The sequence below is a fragment of the Phocoena sinus genome, chromosome 2 (assembly GCF_008692025.1).
Source record: "Phocoena sinus isolate mPhoSin1 chromosome 2, mPhoSin1.pri, whole genome shotgun sequence".
Taxonomy (NCBI): Eukaryota; Metazoa; Chordata; class Mammalia; order Artiodactyla; family Phocoenidae; genus Phocoena; species Phocoena sinus.
Window position 1 is genome coordinate 129,474,653 of NC_045764.1, and position 18,979 is coordinate 129,493,631.

At 38.7% G+C, this 18,979-nt stretch overlaps 1 protein-coding gene and 1 non-coding gene across 2 annotated transcripts; both read left to right on the forward strand.

The window, feature by feature from the left end:
• Window positions 1-2,417: 2,417 nt before the first annotated feature.
• On the forward strand, window positions 2,418-18,937 carry RTRAF (RNA transcription, translation and transport factor). Its single transcript, XM_032622350.1, is given in 9 exon segments — window positions 2,418-2,599; window positions 4,205-4,329; window positions 7,585-7,684; window positions 12,217-12,303; window positions 13,204-13,292; window positions 15,483-15,551; window positions 18,388-18,414; window positions 18,417-18,438; window positions 18,552-18,937. Coding segments are annotated over 9 exon segments (951 nt in total). The 5' UTR covers window positions 2,418-2,538; the 3' UTR covers window positions 18,923-18,937.
• LOC116750058 lies at window positions 5,518-5,624 on the forward strand. Its single transcript, XR_004348801.1, has one exon. It is a non-coding gene; the product is annotated as a U6 spliceosomal RNA (small nuclear RNA).
• Window positions 18,938-18,979: the final 42 nt, after the last annotated feature.

An 18,979-nucleotide genomic window follows, 5' to 3' on the forward strand; every position in this document is an offset into this window, starting at 1 on the left:
GGTAATAATGTTGACATTGCCACCTCTGCATTTCTGAAACCATATGAACTCTTGCAAATATTCTAGGCTCTGTGAGCCATGTGTCTCTGTCATAGCCATTCAGCTCTACGCTTATAGCACCAGAGCAGTCAGTAAGCAAATGGGTGTGGCTGTGTTCCAATACCACTTTATTTAGGGACACAAAATTTGAATTTCATATAATTGTCATGTGTCCTGAAATATTCTTTTGATTTTTCAATTATTTAAAAATATATAAACCTTCCCCATTTCTCGTTTACACTGAGTACTCTACTAGAACTGTCTTCCCCCATTTATTCATGTGGCTAACTCCCTTACCTCCTTACATCTCTACATTTACCTTCTCAATGAGGCCTAACCTGACCATCCTGTTGAAAACTGCAAGCTGCATCGTTTCCCACTGCCTCCACTGTCCCCACCTCCCCTCCTATTCCTCTTATCTTATGACTTTCCCATAGGACTTACTGCCTTCTAAAATATGAAATAATTTACTTATTTATAATTATATTGCTCATCTTCCCTTGCCAGATGGCAAGCTCTCCGAGGGCAGAGGTTTCTGTGTAAAAGTTCACAGGTGCATCCAAAATGCCTAGAAGACTGCCTGGCACACAGACAATATTTAAGAACTTTGTTGAATAATTAAACAGATGGATTAATGACCTATCAACCCCCTGCTCAACTATTAGATTGGAGTTCAGGTCATCTGATAATAAAAGTCAACTTCCCCTTCTTTTTTTTGGTACGCGGCCCTCTCACTGTTGTGGCCTCTCCCGTTGCGGAGCACAGGCTCTGGACGCGCAGGCTCAGCGGCCATGGCTCACGGGCCCAGCCGCTCCGCGGCATGTGGGATCCTCCCGGACCGGGGCACGAACCTGTGTCCCCTGCATCGGCAGGCAGACTCTCAACCACTGCGCCACCAGGGAAGCCCCTACTTCCCCTTCTTGACGTAAATACATAGAGGGCTCGGTCTTCAGAAATGGAATTGTCTAAGATTCACTTCTTGTTGGACACTTCATTCAAGATAGGCCAAAGGACTCCTTCAAATGCAGGAAAAAAAGACAAAATGGTTTGTAAATAAAAAAGAAGTTGAATGCTTATAATCTGCTATACGTCTTTTCCAAAATTAGCTTTAACCTCTGCTCGAGTCTGGGGGTCCCTGCAGCCTTCTCTGTGTCTGAATCCTCTTCCAATCTTCTCACACCTGGTGGTGATGACCAGTTTCAAGTGGCTGATAACTTTGGGCCTGAAATAGACATGGTTAGGAGCAAACAACTTAGTTTTTTGCACTAAAGAGTCAATTCCAGAAAATAAAATTGAAAAGCTGCTTTCCCCCACTTTTTACCTTAGTGTGGCATGAAAGGTCTTTCTTGATCAGGTCCTTGCCTCTGTCCAAGTCTCATCAGCTGTCGTTCTCTCCTACCCTCCAGCTCCCATAAGCTCTAGCCCCTCTGGGCCGTGCTGCTGCTCACTCCTTCCCTTTGTACATCCTCTTCCCTCAAAACAAGTTACCCTTTTGACTGCAAAAGAGTGTGTCTGTGTGTCTGTTTATTGCTTGTTTTCCCTCAAGGGCCTTTTAAACTTCATGAAAGTAGAAGCTTGGCCTGTCTTGCTCACTGTTGTCTCTCCAGTGTCTGAAAGCAGATGGGACTGGATCCGAAAGGGTGTTAAATAAAAGTTTTGATTATTACTAGAAGGCAACGAGGACCCACTAAAAGATTCTAAGCATTAAACTGTTATGGACAGGTTTTTGTTTTAGAAAATCAGTATCATTGCTGTGTGGGGGAATGGATTGGAGAAGGCAAGACTGGACCTAAGAAATCAGACAATTAGAGTAAGCAAAAATGATGAGGGCCTGATTTGAGGCAGCATCAGTGGGGTTGGGAGAAGATGAGGGATTTGAGAGAGACATGAGAGAGAACAGCAGAAATCAATGAACTAGTGGATGTTGTAACTTCAGTAAGAGGGAGTAAAGGATAAGTCCAGGTTTCTGGCTTCAAGATTCTGGCTGCTGGTGATGTCTGGAACTATCACACAGTATTACGGTTGTATGTTTACCTGTGGGTCACTCCCAACGAGTCGTAAAGGTACCTTGCTAAAAGTCTTTGCATTAGCAGTGTTAGAAGAACACCTATTATGTAGGAGGCATATAATAATTAAATGAATGAATGAATACACTGAAAAAAGTAAACAGTTTGTATGATCAAGACGGCGAGGAAAGCAAGAGGTAACTGGCTTCTCAGTTGCTTTCTGCCTATTGTACAACTAGGAGGCTGACAATAAAGTTTATTTGAGCGTCGACGTGCCCCGACGTGGCCCCGCCTTCGCAGCCGGAGCCGCTATTGGTGGGCATTGGCCAGCGGCGGCCGTCCCTAAGCTACGATTGGCTAAGGCCGCCGTCATTTCGGAGCGCCCGGCGCCCGCCCGCCCTCTCGCCGCGTCGCCGGTGTCTGTGCCGCCCGCTCCTCCTCGCCTCACCTCTCCCGGCCGCAGCCCGGGGGACCGGAGCGAGCAGCGGGCACCATGTTCCGACGCAAACTGACGGCCCTCGACTACCACAACCCTGCCGGCTTCAACTGCAAAGGTGAGGAGGCGGTCCCGGGCCCGCCGCGCGTCAGTGATTCCCCCCCCGACTTCCCCGCCGCCGGGCCGCCGTTCTCTCAGCGCCGACACCTGGGCTCCCCACCCGGACCGTCCGCGGCCTTGTCTCCCCTGGACTCCTCTCCTCCCGGCAGCCAAGCACCTCTGCTTTCCGCCTTTCTTCCCCGGCTTCAGAGCCCCGCCACCCGCTCTTGCCTCGGCATCAGCACTTTCTGCACTTGCTGAACTCCAGACCCCACGCCCACCCCCCTCTCGCCCGCACCCTCAGCGCTCTAGAGGGAAAGTCTTCGCTTTTTGACGTAGCCCTTCAGCCCCGTGGTTTCCGGGTGATTGGGCGATACCTTGAGCACCTGCTGGGGGCCAGCACAGTGCTGGAATCCGAGGAAGATGCTGAGTAACTTGAAGACTCGTTCATTGCCCCTTGGGAACTAAGGGGTGAGGTGGGGGCAGTGGGAGCCCATCCGGCAGTTTGAGCTCGAGATAGAACGAAGTCCAGGACTGACAGTGTCGGGGCAAGCGCGTATAGGAACGAGTTAATGACAGTGTGTGAGTCGTGCAAAAAAAGTTAATAGCAGACGAGCGGGGCGGTTGAATTGTAAATACAAAGGTATTTGGGAATTCACCGCATTAAAATCGTAAAAAGTATTAACATTGCTACCCACTGCTACTCACCTACTACCCACTATTCATTTTCTTCCAGAGTTCTTGGCCTGTGGTAGACTAATAAGTTTGAAAGTGATCAAGCACAACCTGGGATGTTCAGACCACTGTATAAGTCTCAAGACTTCATAAGGGAGGCCTGAATTTGAATTCAAGCTTGAATTTTGTAATTGAACATAATTTCCAAGCAGGATAGCAGTGTTTTGTTGATCTGTAGAAGCATGTCAATTTATAGAAACTTGTTTTACTGCTTTGCCTTTTATGTAAGAAAAAAGGTTCAGTGGTAGTAGAGCTTAGATCTGAATTTGAATCTTTGAGCCTCAGGTTTTTTCACTGGTAAAATCGGGATATTACCTACCTCGAAATGGTGTGGGAGGATTAAATGAAACAACATCTGTACTTTCTCATGAATGCGTTTAATGTGCCGTAACAGTAAAAGACAATGGTAGTCAGTATCTTCTTTCTGTTTGCCATTTAATTTCTTGTACATTATGATGCTGTAAATTTAATCTGGCCCAGTCCTTCCTCCTCTTCCCCATAGGAACTGGAATAATAACTGACACTTAAATAGCAAAACTGTGTGCTAGACACTGTTTTGATCCTTAAATATTTTATTTAATCTTCATAACAACCCTATGAGGTAAGTCTTACTATTACTCCCCATTTTGTAACTCAAGAATCTGAGGCCTGGAAAATTTAGGTAATTAGCCCAATTTCACACAACCACTAAATGTCTGGAGTCAATTTGAATTCAGGCCAGGATATGAACATAAGTCAATCCAAAGTCTGCACTTTCAACTCCTACTTCAAGCAGCTCAAATAACTTCTAATTTTGGAGTTAAAAAAAAAAAGTTCCACAAGACTGTGAAGGAAGTGTTTTACCTGTTACCTAGTGCTTCTCGTGATTTATATGGTGTTTTTATTGCAGATGAAACAGAATTTAGAAACTTTATTGTTTGGCTCGAAGACCAGAAAATCAGACACTACAAGATTGAAGACAGAGGTAATTTAAGAAACATCCACAGCAGTGACTGGCCCAAGTTCTTTGAAAAGGTAATGAGTTAGAAAGTAAAATAAAACGTACAGAGAACTTGTCTAAAAATTATATGAAGACAGGCAAGCATAAAATTACTGTGTTCTTTTAAAATAAATGACACTAATAATGATCAGTGTTAGAAAAGCTAGACTTCAGGGATTTTACTTTTTTCTTACCATGTTTTTTTGTTTTTAAAGCAGATTATATTATCTCTTCCTACCAAGCATTCAGTATTAGATAGAAATAGTATGGTGAATCATTAGGCATGAGGGTGGAGGGGAGTATAGATAGAGTAGGCTGAGGATAGAGGAAAGCTCATGTGCCATAAAGAGTTTGAACTTGACCCAGCTGGGGAGCTGTCACAGTTTTAGATGATATGACTGGACTAGTCTTCCCACTCCTCACCTTTCCCAACCAATTCCTGGTTACTCGAAACTGTCAGCTTTAAGCTTATGTAGCTGGAGAGGAGGTGCTTATCCCCAGTACTTAGATGTGTGCCTGACATACAATAGAGAGACCTGTTTGTTTCATGAATTTATATATTTGTGTGTGTTTATTTGTATACATATATGTGTATGTATGTAAATGAATGATATATGAATATTCATTTCTCCATTTTCTCTATAGCAAAACTTACTCTGTATTCACATCCTTTAGGGCCCTATACCCGACTAGCCCGCTGCCCATTGAAAACTAACTTTATAGACTGTTAACTAATAAAGGTAATGGCACAAGTAGACACTCAAAAAAAAGGGAAGAAATAGTTTTGTCCAGAAACACTGAGACTTCTTAAATAAACAGTGACACGTATTCTCTAAATAGTAAAAATGGCAAAAATTAGAATTTTTACATTACATTAAAAATAGAGCAGAGATACAGTTAGAGTATTATATTAAAATAAGACATTATTGACACGCTTGAAAACTAAGATTATGTCTTGTTTTTGCTTATTTTTAACATACACAGTTGTCCCTTGTTATGTACAATAGAAATAATCCTAAAAAGATCTGCGTGTGTTATCTTATTTTTGTGGCTGGAATAACTTTCCTGTTGACCTAGTTTAATTTTAGTAATGTTTTTGCAGAAAACAGAGTTGTTTTCAAATTAGAATAAAAATTACATTTTACAGTATCATTATTTACATTAAACGTTTTTATTAGCTCTATTACTTTGACGAGATCTCTTTAAGAATATGAAAAGTAATGGTCACTTCAGCAGCACATATACTAAAATTGGAACAACGATATAGAGAGGATTAGCATGGCCACTGCGCAAGGATGACATGCAAATTCGTGAAGTGTTCCATATTTTTAATTGAGTTATTTGTAGTGAGGTGGATGGACCTAGAGACTATCATACAGAGTGAAGTAGGTCAGAAAGGGAAAAAACAAATACCATATGCTAACACATATATATGGAATCAAAAAAAAAAAAAAAAAAAGTTCTGATGAACCTAGGGGCAGGACAGGAATAAAGACGCAGACGTAGAGAATGGACTTGAGGACACGGGGAGGGGGCAGGGTAAGCTGGGACGAAGTGAGAAAGTAGCATTGACATATATACACTACCAGATGTAAAATAGATAGCTAGTGGGAAGCAGCTGCATCCCACGGGGAGATCAGCTCAGTGCTTTGTGCCCACCTAGAGGGGTGGGATAGGGAGGGTGGGAGGGAGATGCAAGAGGGAGGGGATATGGGGATATATGTATACGTATAGCTGATTCACTTTGTTGTACAGCAGAAACTAACACACCATTGTAAAGCAGTTACACTCCAATAAAAATGTTAAATAAAAGAATATGAAAAGTGACTAAATTTTCATTTACTGGTGTTTAGGTACCTAAGTTTCTAGTTTTATGAATTAGAGGATTGTGTAAGTTACATACTGCCTCTGACAATGGGCAAGTTTATTAACCATTCTGTGGCTCAATATTGTTATCAATAAATGGGAATAACAGTGCTATCTATCTCATAGGAGTGGTATGTATTGTTATTGAAATATACCTATGTACCTTTTCACAGAGGTGCCTGGCCCATAGCAAGTGCTATATGTTTATTAATTTCCCTGCCTCTACTACTATTATTGCTACTACTGGATTATTTTCCTTTGCCCTTCAAGAGTATTTTTGAAAATTTTGATAGCCTTCTTAAGACTTTGAAATATATTGTGAGGATTTTATATTTCTTATATTACATCTGTGATGGCCCACTCACGTGTACAAGACAATACAGAGTTCCACATGTGGAAGGGTATTGAAGAATATAAAAAACTTTCTGATGAAAAACACCCAGAAATGACAGTAAAGTAGTATAACCTAAAGATAAATATATTGGAACTTACACAGATATTATCTTTCAAGGTGGTTTCTTTGGAATGATGATGTCATTGCCTAAAGCATATTTGGAACTTTTTTTGGAAATACTTTTAGATCAGGAGACATCTTTTGAATATCCTTAATATTGACAGTTTTTTTATACTTTTAACATGGATTTGCTTTTTGCCTCATGACTAAATCTTGTGAATGAGGTGCTTTTTTTTAAAGCAGGGGAATAAAATTTTTGATTAGAAAATAAGTGACGGCTAAAAAGTGCTGATTCATTAATTATCCCCCAAAGAATTTCCAAAAAGGAGTTCCAGAAGTTTTGAGTAATGTCATTGTCGGTGGAATTAGATTTTAAGTTCCTAAGAGACTTATTTTAAGGACATACTCATTTGAATATGCAGCTTCTGACATTTATTCAAAACGCTTGTATGTCACATGGCTTACTCTATTCAGAAGCATTTCCACGATATGAAAGCTAAGGTTTAGATAATAATTGGTTTTGTTTTGTTTGGGGTTTTTGGTGTATCCTCCTTTTTAATTAAAGTCCTTTTTATTTACCTGCTCTATGTGTATTGAGACCTGGAATCAGAAAGTTTAGATTCAGCTCCCCGATTTAAGTCGTATAACTGTCAGCAAGTGTTGACCTCTAGGCTTCGGTTTTCTCATCTACAAAATGAAGTTATTCTACATCTAGGCAGTGGTGCCCTATCTGGAATCTGCAAAAGTAAAAATTTCAAAAAGCATGATGGGCCTACTTCATTTTTTTTCCCTGAGTAGTACACTTAAGTGTTTCCTTCCTTTGGGTTATATAATTGCATCAAAGTTTTAGTAATGTAAATGTTATAAGAAATTCTTAGAGATCCAAACCAAGGTCTCTTTCAACTCTACCATTTTTTTATTTTGTGACTTTATAGTAATAATGAAACCAGACTTTTTATTCCCCTCACAGTATCTCAGAGATGTTAACTGTCCTTTCAAGATTCAAGATCGACCAGAAGCAATCGACTGGCTTCTTGGTTTAGCTGTTAGACTTGAATATGGAGATAATGGTATGTTTTGTGGGGAATGTCTGTTTTAAAGAGAGAGAGGAAAGGTGGGAAAGGAGTGTAAAAATGTAGGGAACTTGCCAGTTTGTCTTACATTGTTTTACCTTTGGTTCATTTTAAGTTTTGTACATCCTCATCTCACTTTACAGCATCTGTTTAAAATTTTACTTTTTGTAATTATTCTTCTGTATCCAGCTCCCAAATTGTCTAGGAAAGAATTTTCTCTTCTAAAATTAGAGAGTCTCCTTACTGTCATAATATATTAAAAGCACTGGTTTCCATTGGTATTTAGATTTTTCTTTTAGAATTTGAAGGTGATGTTTTCTGAAGAAGAAGGCTAATTGTTTTCTCACAATGTCACATTACTTTGGTGAATTTGCCATCTTTCAGTCTGTACCTTAGCCTTTCAAGTTCACTTGTTGCTGCTGTCCCAGAATTGATAGGATTTCAAGTGTTGGTTGCAGCAGGTAATTTCACAAGAGACTGAAATATACATCTAATGCAAATTTGCAGTATAGGCCAAAATGTATTTATTATTATTGTTTAATGTTATTTTATTACAGATACTTGTATCATTGGAAGGTTTTGAATGTTAGTACCTATAGTAAAAATAGTTTTCCAATAAACTGTTTTCTCTCAGGCCATTTCAGTTTGAAAGGCCTGCTAACATCTGAATGTAAGATCTGATTATCTTACTTTACCTCCATCCCCTGCATTTATGTTGTTCTCTTTCATGGGACTGTCAGTTCCAGTCCTCTTAATGATTTACGTTTGAAGCCTTTTTAATGTCTTTGGCCTCTCCCTTTTCCTCTCATTCTGTTCCATCCTTTTTTCCCTTGTCGTATCTTTCCTTCTCCATCCTCACTGCTGTTGCCCTAATTCAAGCTCTTGCCACTTTTTCCTGAGATTATTGGAATGTCTTTCACACTAGTCTCCCATCTATGTCACCCTCTAGTCTCATCCACATGGCCCACCAAGCTAATTTTTTGAAACATAAATGTTTTAGAATGCTACACTTTGTTTCCAAACGATAGTTCCTTTTACGTATTCAGAAACCATTGCTTTCCCATTTAACCCTATAGCTTTTTGAGTCATTCGCCACTTTCCATTTTGCTTATGTGTTACTTGCGCCACTAAATTGTAAGCTGATACTCAGCTTTGTTTCCTACATGGTACCTCTATTAGTTTCCTGTTGCTGCTGTAACAAATTACCACAAACTCAGTGACTTAAAAGACTGTTTATTATCTTACAGTTTTGGAGGTCAGAAGTCCAGCATCTGTATTAGGACTGAAGTCAATTTGTTGACTGGGTTGGTTCCTTTTGGAGGCTCTAGGGGAAGATGCATTTCTTTGTCTTTTCCATCTTCTAGATGCTGCCTGCATTCTGTGACTCTGGCCCCTTTATCTTCAAATCTAGCAGCATATCATCTTCTAAACTCTGTGATTCTGCTCTCATTGTCACATATTCTCTGACTCTGACCTTCCTGCCTCCCTCTTATAAGGATGCTTTGGTTACATTGGGCCCACCTAGGTAATCCAGGATAACCCCTATACCCCCAATTTCAAGGTCCTTAATTTAATCACATCCACAAAGTCCCTTTTGCCATGTAAGATACCATATTCATAAGTTCCAGGGATTGGAATATGGACCTTTTTTTGCGGGGGAGGGAGCAGTCATGATTCTCTCTGCCACAGTACCTGACATAGTTTCTGTGTACAGTAGATGTGCTTATCAACTATAATTGCTTGGTAAATTCAATATATGAATGTTTATACATACTGGTGTGGAGCATCAACCAGCTGTTTTTTTGCTGGTTCTTCAAACTTAAGTTTCAGATGCCTTATGGCAGAAATCTTAAGGAAAGCTCAAAGACTTTTTCTTTACTATGGAGCCTTTAGCAAAATATGCCTGTTCTGGTCTGAGTTGGTGGGAACTCTGTTAGTTAATTTGCAACAAAGTATTCTCCAGCTTTTCAAGTGTTTTTCAGCTATTCCCACATAAAATTATAGTCACATCTCAATTTATTTCTATTTTACCCTTATTTAGTCCATTTGTCCCATTTTTATAATACTTCAACTTAGGTTACCTAGGTTGTACCAAGAACAGTAGATGCCATATGATTGTGTATCCTTGTAGTTGACTGTATTACTGTTAAGTACAGTTATTTCTCAGTGATAGCATGGTCTTCTTTAATGTATTAAAAAAACTGAGTTTGCATGAGACACTGCCCCTTATCTGTAGGAGGCACTGCTGTGCTTTTATGGTTTTACATTAATAAGTTGCATTCTTCTTGACTTTTAAGTTATTTAAAATTTTTATTCTTATTTGATAAAACCATTGTGAATTTTTATTGTTTATGCCTTAACGTGTTTTAAAGCCTTTTGCTAGCTTGTCAATTAAGGTGATTAAAATCTGATTTAAATTCTTTTAACTCTTTTGACATAATTTTAGATTTACAGAAAGATTGCAAGAATAGTAAAAAGAATTTTTCCATACTCAGATTCTGCAGATATTAACAGTTTACTTCATTTGCCTTATCCTTCTCTCTCTATATATATACATACTCCTAATTTTTTCGAAACCATTTGACACTAAGTTGTAAATGATTTCTCTTTTACCCTTATGTGCATTTCCTAAAAAAAGTCATTGTCTTGCAGTGGTTGAGAGTCCGTCTGCCGATGCAGGGGACGCAGGTTCGTGCCCCGGTCTGGGAAGATCCCACATGCTGCGGAGCGGCTGGGCCCGTGAGCCATGGCCGCTGAGCCTGCGCGTCCAGAGCCTGTGCTCCGCAGTGGGAGAGGCCACAACAGTGAGAGGCCCACGTACCGCAAAAAAAAAAAAAAAAAAAAAAAAAAAAGTCATTGTCTTACATAGCTACAGTACATTTATCAAAATCAGGAAATTAACTTTAATTCTTTACTGTTATCTGTACGTGAGATTCACATTTCACCATTTGTCTCAGTGTTCCTTATGGCAAAAACAAGCAAACAAAAACCTCCAAAGCAGTCCTGGATCATGTGTTACATTCATTCTCCTTAGTCTCTTTAGTCTCCTACGGTCTGGAATAATTACTCAGTGCTTCAGGACACTGACATTTATTTTGTAGAATGTCCTTCAGTTTGAGTGAGTCTGATGTTTCCTCATGATTAGATTCAGGGTTTGTAGTTTTGTTAAGAGTAACACAGAAGTGATGTTGTGTTCTTTTAAGTGCATCATATCAGGAGGCATGTGTTGGTGATATGCCTCAATACTGGTCATGTTATTCTGATCACTTGGTTAGGCTTTCTTCAGTGTAAAAATTACGCATCTTGTGGAGAGATATTAGATGATTTCTATATGCTTCTCCTCTTCAAACCTTAGCTTTAGTATACATTTGATGATTTTTGCCTGAGTCAATTATTATGTTGATTATAAGGTGTTTTTCTAATTCCATCATTCCTCTACATTTATTTTTTTGTCTTTCCACTATAAGGAAGAGCTTTCCCTTCTCACCAGTTTTTGTATGTTTGTTTATTCAGATCAGTGTAGATATGTGGATTCTTATTTTACTCAGTGGGTCTTAATCCTTTTTTGTCATCGTGTATTTTGATGTTTACATTGTTCCAGGTTTGGCCAGTAGCTCCTTTAAGCTAACTCCTGTCTGATTTAAATTTTAATCCTTTTATTTTCCCTTTTTTTTTCCATTAGCAAATCATATAAGCACTATAGCCAAAGATGGCATTTTGGGCCTTAAGTTTGGTGAATTACTATTAAATATTTTTATTTGTAAAGTCTTTTAAAATATTATTTAGTATTTTTCGGGTAAGAGTAATAAAATCTCCTTTTGGAATTCTGCATTTTAAGTCTCCATAAAATAAGTTTAGGTTTGTATATGATGGTGTATTTGAAGTGATTTTTTTTTTTTTTTTTTTTTTCTTTTTGTGGTATGCGGGCCTCTCCCATTGCGGAGCACAGGCTCCGGATGCGCAGGCTCAGTGGCCATGGCTTACGGGCCTAGCCACTCCACGACATGTGGGATCCTCCCGGGCCAGGGCACGAACCCGTGTCCCCTGCATCGGCAGGCGGACTCTCAACTACTGTGCCACCAGGGAAGCCCTAAAGTGATTTTTTTTAGAAAGCAAGGTTTTTGGTTTTGTATACAGCATTCACAAGATTTGCGAAGAAACTTCTTAGTGTGTTTGTATTTAACCTCATGTGACCTATACTTACCCTTGTCCCATTCTTCTACCCCTACCAAGTTTGACAGGAAGCTGAAAAGCAGATTTTCTCTTCTAAAATTTAGATAGTGTTTGAAATGTTTTACTTTAAGAAATGTTAATGAAAAGATATTTGTGTCTGATAATCATTTCAGCTTAATTAAAAAGCTAGTCACATTGTCTTCTAGTAGATTTTTTATTATAGCATTTTTGTTTTTGAATGCTTGGGTTGTCTTATGCTTATAACCAGTTTGGCTCAGTTAAATTCAGTAAATAAGCAACGTTTGTTTTACCTTAAGTTGAAGCTCTGCAAATTGTATTTTTGCCTATTTTTACAGCTGAAAAATACAAGGACTTGGTACCTGATAATACAAAAAACGCTGACAATGCAGCTAAAAATGCAGAGCCATTGATCAATTTGGATGGTAAGTTTATAAATGCATAAAAATGATCATCAACATTTTTGGTTTCTTAAATGTTTTTTACTTCCTAGAATGAAGTCTGGGTTTATTTGGTTTTAGTAGATTAAGAGTGTTTCATGCAGACAACATTTGTGTTGATATTTTATTCTCTGTGCTGTTTTTTACTGTCAGTTATAGTGTGCTTTCTTCCTCCTCTTGTAGCTGAATATCTGAAACTGAAAATGCTCTTCTTTCATCTGCTCATAGTAACTTGGGGGTTTTGATTTTATTTAATCATGGTGGTGATGGTTTGCCTTCCTGGGTGCAGAAAATATTTTTTCTAATCTAATGACAGTATGAGACAAGTGTTAAAATTTTTCATTGTTTTAAGTCCCAGATGTCTTTAAGTAATTCTTTCTCCTTTTAAAAGTATTAAGATTCTAATTACTTAGATTATAATATGTTAAATATTCTTTCACTGACTGACTGACCTGTAATTTATGAGTTACCCTTAATGAATTAATAAGCTGCTTGGATGCTCTAGAGCTGCTGCTTGGAGAAAAGGTTTTGGGAAAACTGTCCATTGAAGGGAATCTGTGTATTAAAATTAATAGCTTTGGGAAGAAAGGTTAATTAATAGTGTTATATAAATGGGCCTTGCAGAGAAAGTTACAGAACAAACCTCACGTGAGTTAATTTAGTCATTTATTGGATTGTTCACTTTGGTTGATAAGTAGGAAAACCATTGATCTCATCAGTTTACCTAATTTACCCCATACTGCTTTTGTCAGCAGCAATTTTAGAAATTAAAGAGATTCGTTGTTACTAGAAAATAAAAGTATTTTTTTAAGTTTATATGTTTATATATACGTTTGTAATTACATGCTTGCAGAGCTGTAAGTTTCCATTTTTAATCTTTTATAGTAAATAATCCTGATTTTAAGGCTGGTGTAATGGCTTTGGCTAACCTTCTTCAGATTCAGCGTCATGACGATTACCTGGTAATGCTTAAGGTCAGCTTCATATTCTCAATTCTTGACAAAAACTCTGTATATAATTTTAAAAACTTCATTTTCTAAAAATAACTGTGTTTGATATTTAAATCTATGGTAGAATGAGGAAAATGTTAGAGAAATGTGGGACATAAAGCAGATTTCTTGAATTCATTGGTTTTAGCTTACCTAACAACTAATATCAAAGAGTGTTTACTGTGTGCCTGCCACTGCAGATGACTCATTCAATCCTCCCAACAATCCTAGAGGTGGATGCTAGTGTCTTTTTAAAATATGTATATGAAGAAACTGAGACTTAAAGATAATAGATAAATAATGTTCAAGCTGACATAGAAAATGATAGTCAGGATTTTAATCTAGGCACTGGACCTTATGCTCCATTCTTTTCTTTTTTGGCCGCATGGCATCTGGGATCTTAGTTCCCTGACCAGGGATCGAACCCACACCCCCTGCATTGGAAGCAGAGTCCTAACCACTGGACCGCCAAGGACGTCCTGGTCCATTTTTTTTTCCTATATCACCCCACTTCTGTTTAATCAGTCCTTTTAAATATTCATGGTCTGTATTCATTAAGATTGTGGAAAATGCCAAACTTGTAATGGTGAATTTGGTCAAAAACATACCCCCAAATCTCTTTGAGGAATGAATGTTTCTGTCCTCCAAGTCCCCCATCCTAGATAGGCCACTCAGTTCATACCTTACAGCAGGGAACCTGATGGCCTAAAAGAGGCCTCTTATTTCTGAGTGGAAAAATATACTTATGCTTCAGAAGATTTATGTTGAGTAATTATGATAGTCTAGTGGGGGGAAGGGGAGGGGCAGGGGAGTGGTACTACCAGACTTGGAAGTTATTTTAGAAATTATTATTGATTTTATGAGAAATTAAAGAGCTTTAAATTACTTTAAACTGCTTTGCAGGAAATTGAATAATTTCACTCTACCCACAAGAGATCATAATTTATTCTCCTTTTTAGAATTGTATTTATTAAATGACAGTTGTAATATGGGAATATTCTTCTATTCCTAGATTATTATAATTCTCTATACTGAATCTGAGTGTTAACTCAGATTTTCTTAACTCAGATTGGACGCCAAGAGACAAAAGTTGTTTTAGTGAAATTTAGCTCTTTCAAAGGCTTGTTCCTTACTCAGGCAATTATAGAAATTGCTTTGGAACAGTTCTACAGTGGTTATGTCAGCTTTAATCATAAACTGAGTGAGAGGAGAACAGACAATGCTAGCATATTTGGGGTACTAAAATACAATATAAGTCAGTTATAATCAAAAGCTTTATAAAATTCTAATCCTAGCATGTTTGTCCTTTTGAGTTATTTTAAGAAGCATTCAAACAATACATGACAATATGGAGAACATCCATATTGCAGCTGTGAGAATCAATACATTAACTGTTTGGCAACTGGACTGTGTAAATACATTTGCAGTTACTGTTAGATTGGTTTAATTCTTTTTCAAATGTAGCATTTGGTTTGTTTTTATTAAAAATAATTTTTCAAATTTTCACACTTATCTTGGGGTTGCAACTGTCATCCACTAATTAAAATTCCATGAAAAATCTTACTGAGTGTGAGCAGGTGCGTGTATGCATTTGTGTCTGCAGTGGTAAAATGCCTTGCTAATGAAAAAAATGTGTCCTTTGAAAGATCTGAAAACATTTTACTGTAATAAAGTGAAGAAAGCAGGGACAGTGTGTATGATATGCTACCCTTTGTATCAAAGGTGCGTGTGTGTGTATGTGTGTGAGTGTGTGCGCGCGTGTGCACGCACTTGCATATACCCCTGAGCGTGCTTGTAATTTGATAGAGGCCTTGTGAGTATACACAAGGATCTGGTAGCAGTAATTGTTTTCTGAAAGTATGGCTGAAGCTTGGATAGAAAGGAGACATACTTTTTCGCCATGTATCCTTCTTTATTTAAAAAAAAATTTTAGCACACACAAATTACCTATTCAAAAAACGTAATTGTTATGAACATCATTCCACATTATTAAATATTAGAAGTGAAAACTTTCATTACAGTAGCTATTTTTAAAATTTTTAATTTGCTGGGGAGTTTGTTAATGAATTAGGTATTTCTAATTCCATTAAATTGGGCATCCTTATTCTGTAGTCTCAGAGAAGAAAAAATAAGACAGCCTATAAAAAGTAAAAATACTATTTTGGGATTTCTTAGGCAATTCGCATTTTGGTCCAGGAGCGCCTGACACAGGATGCAGTTGCTAAAGCAAATCAAACGAAAGAGGTATGCTGTTTTTTTAATTTAAATAAATTCTAAATTAATTATTACTGAAAGTTTCTTTTGGTTGTCATGAGTTTGAACTTTGCCTGAGAATGCTTAAGATATCTATTCTGTGCTAGAACTGCCCAGGGAAAGAATAGCTTACTTCAGTGGAATTGAATTTGATTCTGAAGCAAACTGTATCCAGTCTTTTTTTTTTTTTTTTTTTTTTTTTTGAGGTACGCGGACCTCTCACTGCCGTGGCCTCTCCTGTTGCGGAGCACAGGCTCCGGATGCACAGGCTCAGCGGCCATGGCTCACGGGCTCAGCCGCTCCATGGCATGTGGGATCTTCCCGGACCGGAGCACGAACCCATGTCCCCTGCATCGGCAGGTGGGCTCTCAGCCACTGCGCCACCCGGGAAGCCCTATCCAGTCATTTTTGAGTGAAAAGTGAACTTCATGTTTATCTCACTTCATTACTTTTAAGAAGCCTCCAATAGCATATCCACAGTCTACCAGTTCAAAACCATGTGCCCAGTTAAAATTTCAAAGAACTTACACTTGTGAAATTTACTGGGTTATTTTGACTAACTGCTAGAAAACAGGACACACCTTCTCTTTTTTAGTAATTCATTTTCTTTTCTGTTTAAGTCTTTATCTTCACCCTTTTGTTTCTTCAGAGAAATCTCAGTTTATTCTATTTCCTAGCATAAATCATAAAAATGTAACTTGTTAATAAATCTAGGATATTTTTAGATGAACTGTCCTAGAAACCCAAATGCCCCTGAAGTCCTCTTGACTATGGGTCAGTACAGAGAATGTCCTCAGGGGTTAGCAGCTGCAGGTGTCTGATAATGCCCCTTCCTGCTACACAGATGAAGGTCTTGGGTACAGTCCACATTCTGGACCCTGGTCCTTCTGTTGTGCCTCCCTCACCCTCCAATTCCCCAATGTCTTTTGTCCTCTGATCCCATCTTTATCGAAGCCCAACAGTATTAAGGTTATTAATGCCGGGGCAGTGTAGTCTCCTCTGAAAAGACACTCAGTTTCTTTTAAAGGTTCCTTATTGGCTTATTAATTATGTATGAATCAGGCCACTGGAAATGGGATTAAAGATCAGTTTATTTCACCCACCTATAGAACAGACAGTAAATTGTGTCCTGGCATAATAAAATCATTCATCATTCAGCAAAATTATGCTTTTGGTTTGGAAGGCAGTGCAAATAAGGCCATAGCCAAATCTCTTTGCTCTTGTTTGCAAAGTAAAATTCAGTTTATTTTGAATGCTCCAAATCTGAACTTTAATGTCATCTCAGAAGATACTATGCTGGGCTTCCATGGTGGCGCAGTGGTTGAGAGTCTGCCTGCCGATGCTAGGGGACACGGGTTCTTGCCCCGGTCCTGGAGGATCCCACATGCCACAGAGCGGCTGGGCCCGTGAGCCATGGCCTCTGAGCCTGCGCATCCGAAGCCTGTGCTCCGCGACGGGAGAGGCCACAACAGTGAGAGGCCCGCGTTCCACAAAAAGAAAAAAAAAAAAGATACTATGCTATAATAATACAGTGGAAGAGTTCTATAGTTGAGTGTTCTTGTTTGCAATCGTTCATAACTAGCATTTGGGACGTGTGGTCATCTTCAGGGGTGCCTGTTCCTAGGTGGTCTGTTGGCAGATGAAGGGAGAACAGAAAACTGGTACCAGACTGACACAGAAAGCTACCTGAAGTAACAATTCCACTCTAGTTTTTTGCTAACAGAATTTTCATACCCATTTGTTTCTTCATGTGTATAATGTATTACTAGTGATTTTAAAGCATTTTGAGTCTGGGTAGATTTGCATTAATAATTAGGCAAGAAGTGAGTAGTGACAGCTTAGCATTTGTAATGTTGAAAGTATAGTGACTTTTTAAAACTGGTAATGATTTTATACAGTATAACTCAGCAGAAAGTCTAGACTGCCTGTCCTCGTTTTTTATTTGATAGTTATTGTGAACGTTATACAGGTTGGCGCCACCATAGTCACCAATCTCTGGTATATCTATGCAGGTGCTGACCTGGTTAGCTAAATGGTTTGATTCTGTTCATTTTCCTAGATGACTTCAAAGTAACTTTTAAATGAACTGTTGAAAGTTAATATAATCTGGTAAACATCATGCTTGCAGAAAAAAGTTATGTAATATTTTAGATTTGTTCAATTCATAAAGGCAAATTAATGTGCTCCGAAGTAAACTTGCTTGAGGAAAGTCATCTGAAGAGTAGTCCTGGGCTTCCTTGGTGGCGCAGTGGTTGAGAGTCCCGCCTTGCCAATGCAGGGGACTCGGGTTTCATGCCCCGGTCCGGGAAGATCCCACATGCCGCGGAGAGGCTGGGCCCATGAGCCATGGCCGCTGGGCCTGTGCGTCCCGGAGCCTGTGCTCCGCAACAGGAAAGACCACACAGTGAGAGGCCCACTTACCGCAAAAAAAAAAAAAAAAAAAAAGTCCTATTTGCCCAGTACACCTGCTGCTACTATAACTGAAACGGTGACAGTAGCAGCCCTGCTCAACGTTCCTTCCATAGCAAGTTAGTGACAGCACTTCTGCAAAAAAAAGAGCTGTTCTTTTATATGCCTGGTCTTAAAGGGATTGGAATGTGTTATGGGACTAGCTGCCCACTACATGTAAAGGCCATTCTTTCCTAACTAGTTGTAGTAGGAAAAAAACTCACTCATAAAATAGGCAAATTTAAAGAGAAAATTCTCAGGCACCTTGCCACTGCAGCTAAAAGGGTTAAAATAATAGCTAGCTGCTTTTCAATTTGAGGTGAGAAAATGTGAACGAATAACTATACAGTCTGATTTTTGTCCTTTTTTTTTCCTAAAGGGCTTGCCTGTTGCTTTAGACAAGCAATATTACCTTGGTTTGACACAGGAGGTAAGTGATTTTGTTTTAATTCAAACTGTTTTTAGAGACTTGGTGAATATTTGGGGGAAATGAGTGAATATATGCAAACGTTATTGATTAATGCAGTGTTTCTTATGAAACAGATGCAGTTCTTAATGAAGCTGCTCAAATTCTGCGACTGCTGCATATAGAAGAGCTCAGAGAGCTACAGACAAAGATTAATGAAGCCATAGTAGCCGTTCAGGCGATTATTGCCGATCCAAAGACAGACCACAGACTGGGGAAAAGTTGGAAAGATGAACATTTTAGGATTTCAGCTTCTCACCTACTTAGTACAGTTGGGAACCATGTACGCTTTGGCATGTGTTTGGAAATGTCATGTCTTCAAGGGAAGAATTCCACAAAATTGACTAGAGGTATTTACCATCACTCTGCATTTTCTTTAATAAATTTGGAAGGTGACTTTTTGTTTTTTGACCATGTGTTATGTTTATGTATTTGTATAATTAATTAATCTGCTTCCTCCCTTGTGGTTTAGGTACATGCCACCCAACCCCGACTTCATTAGACA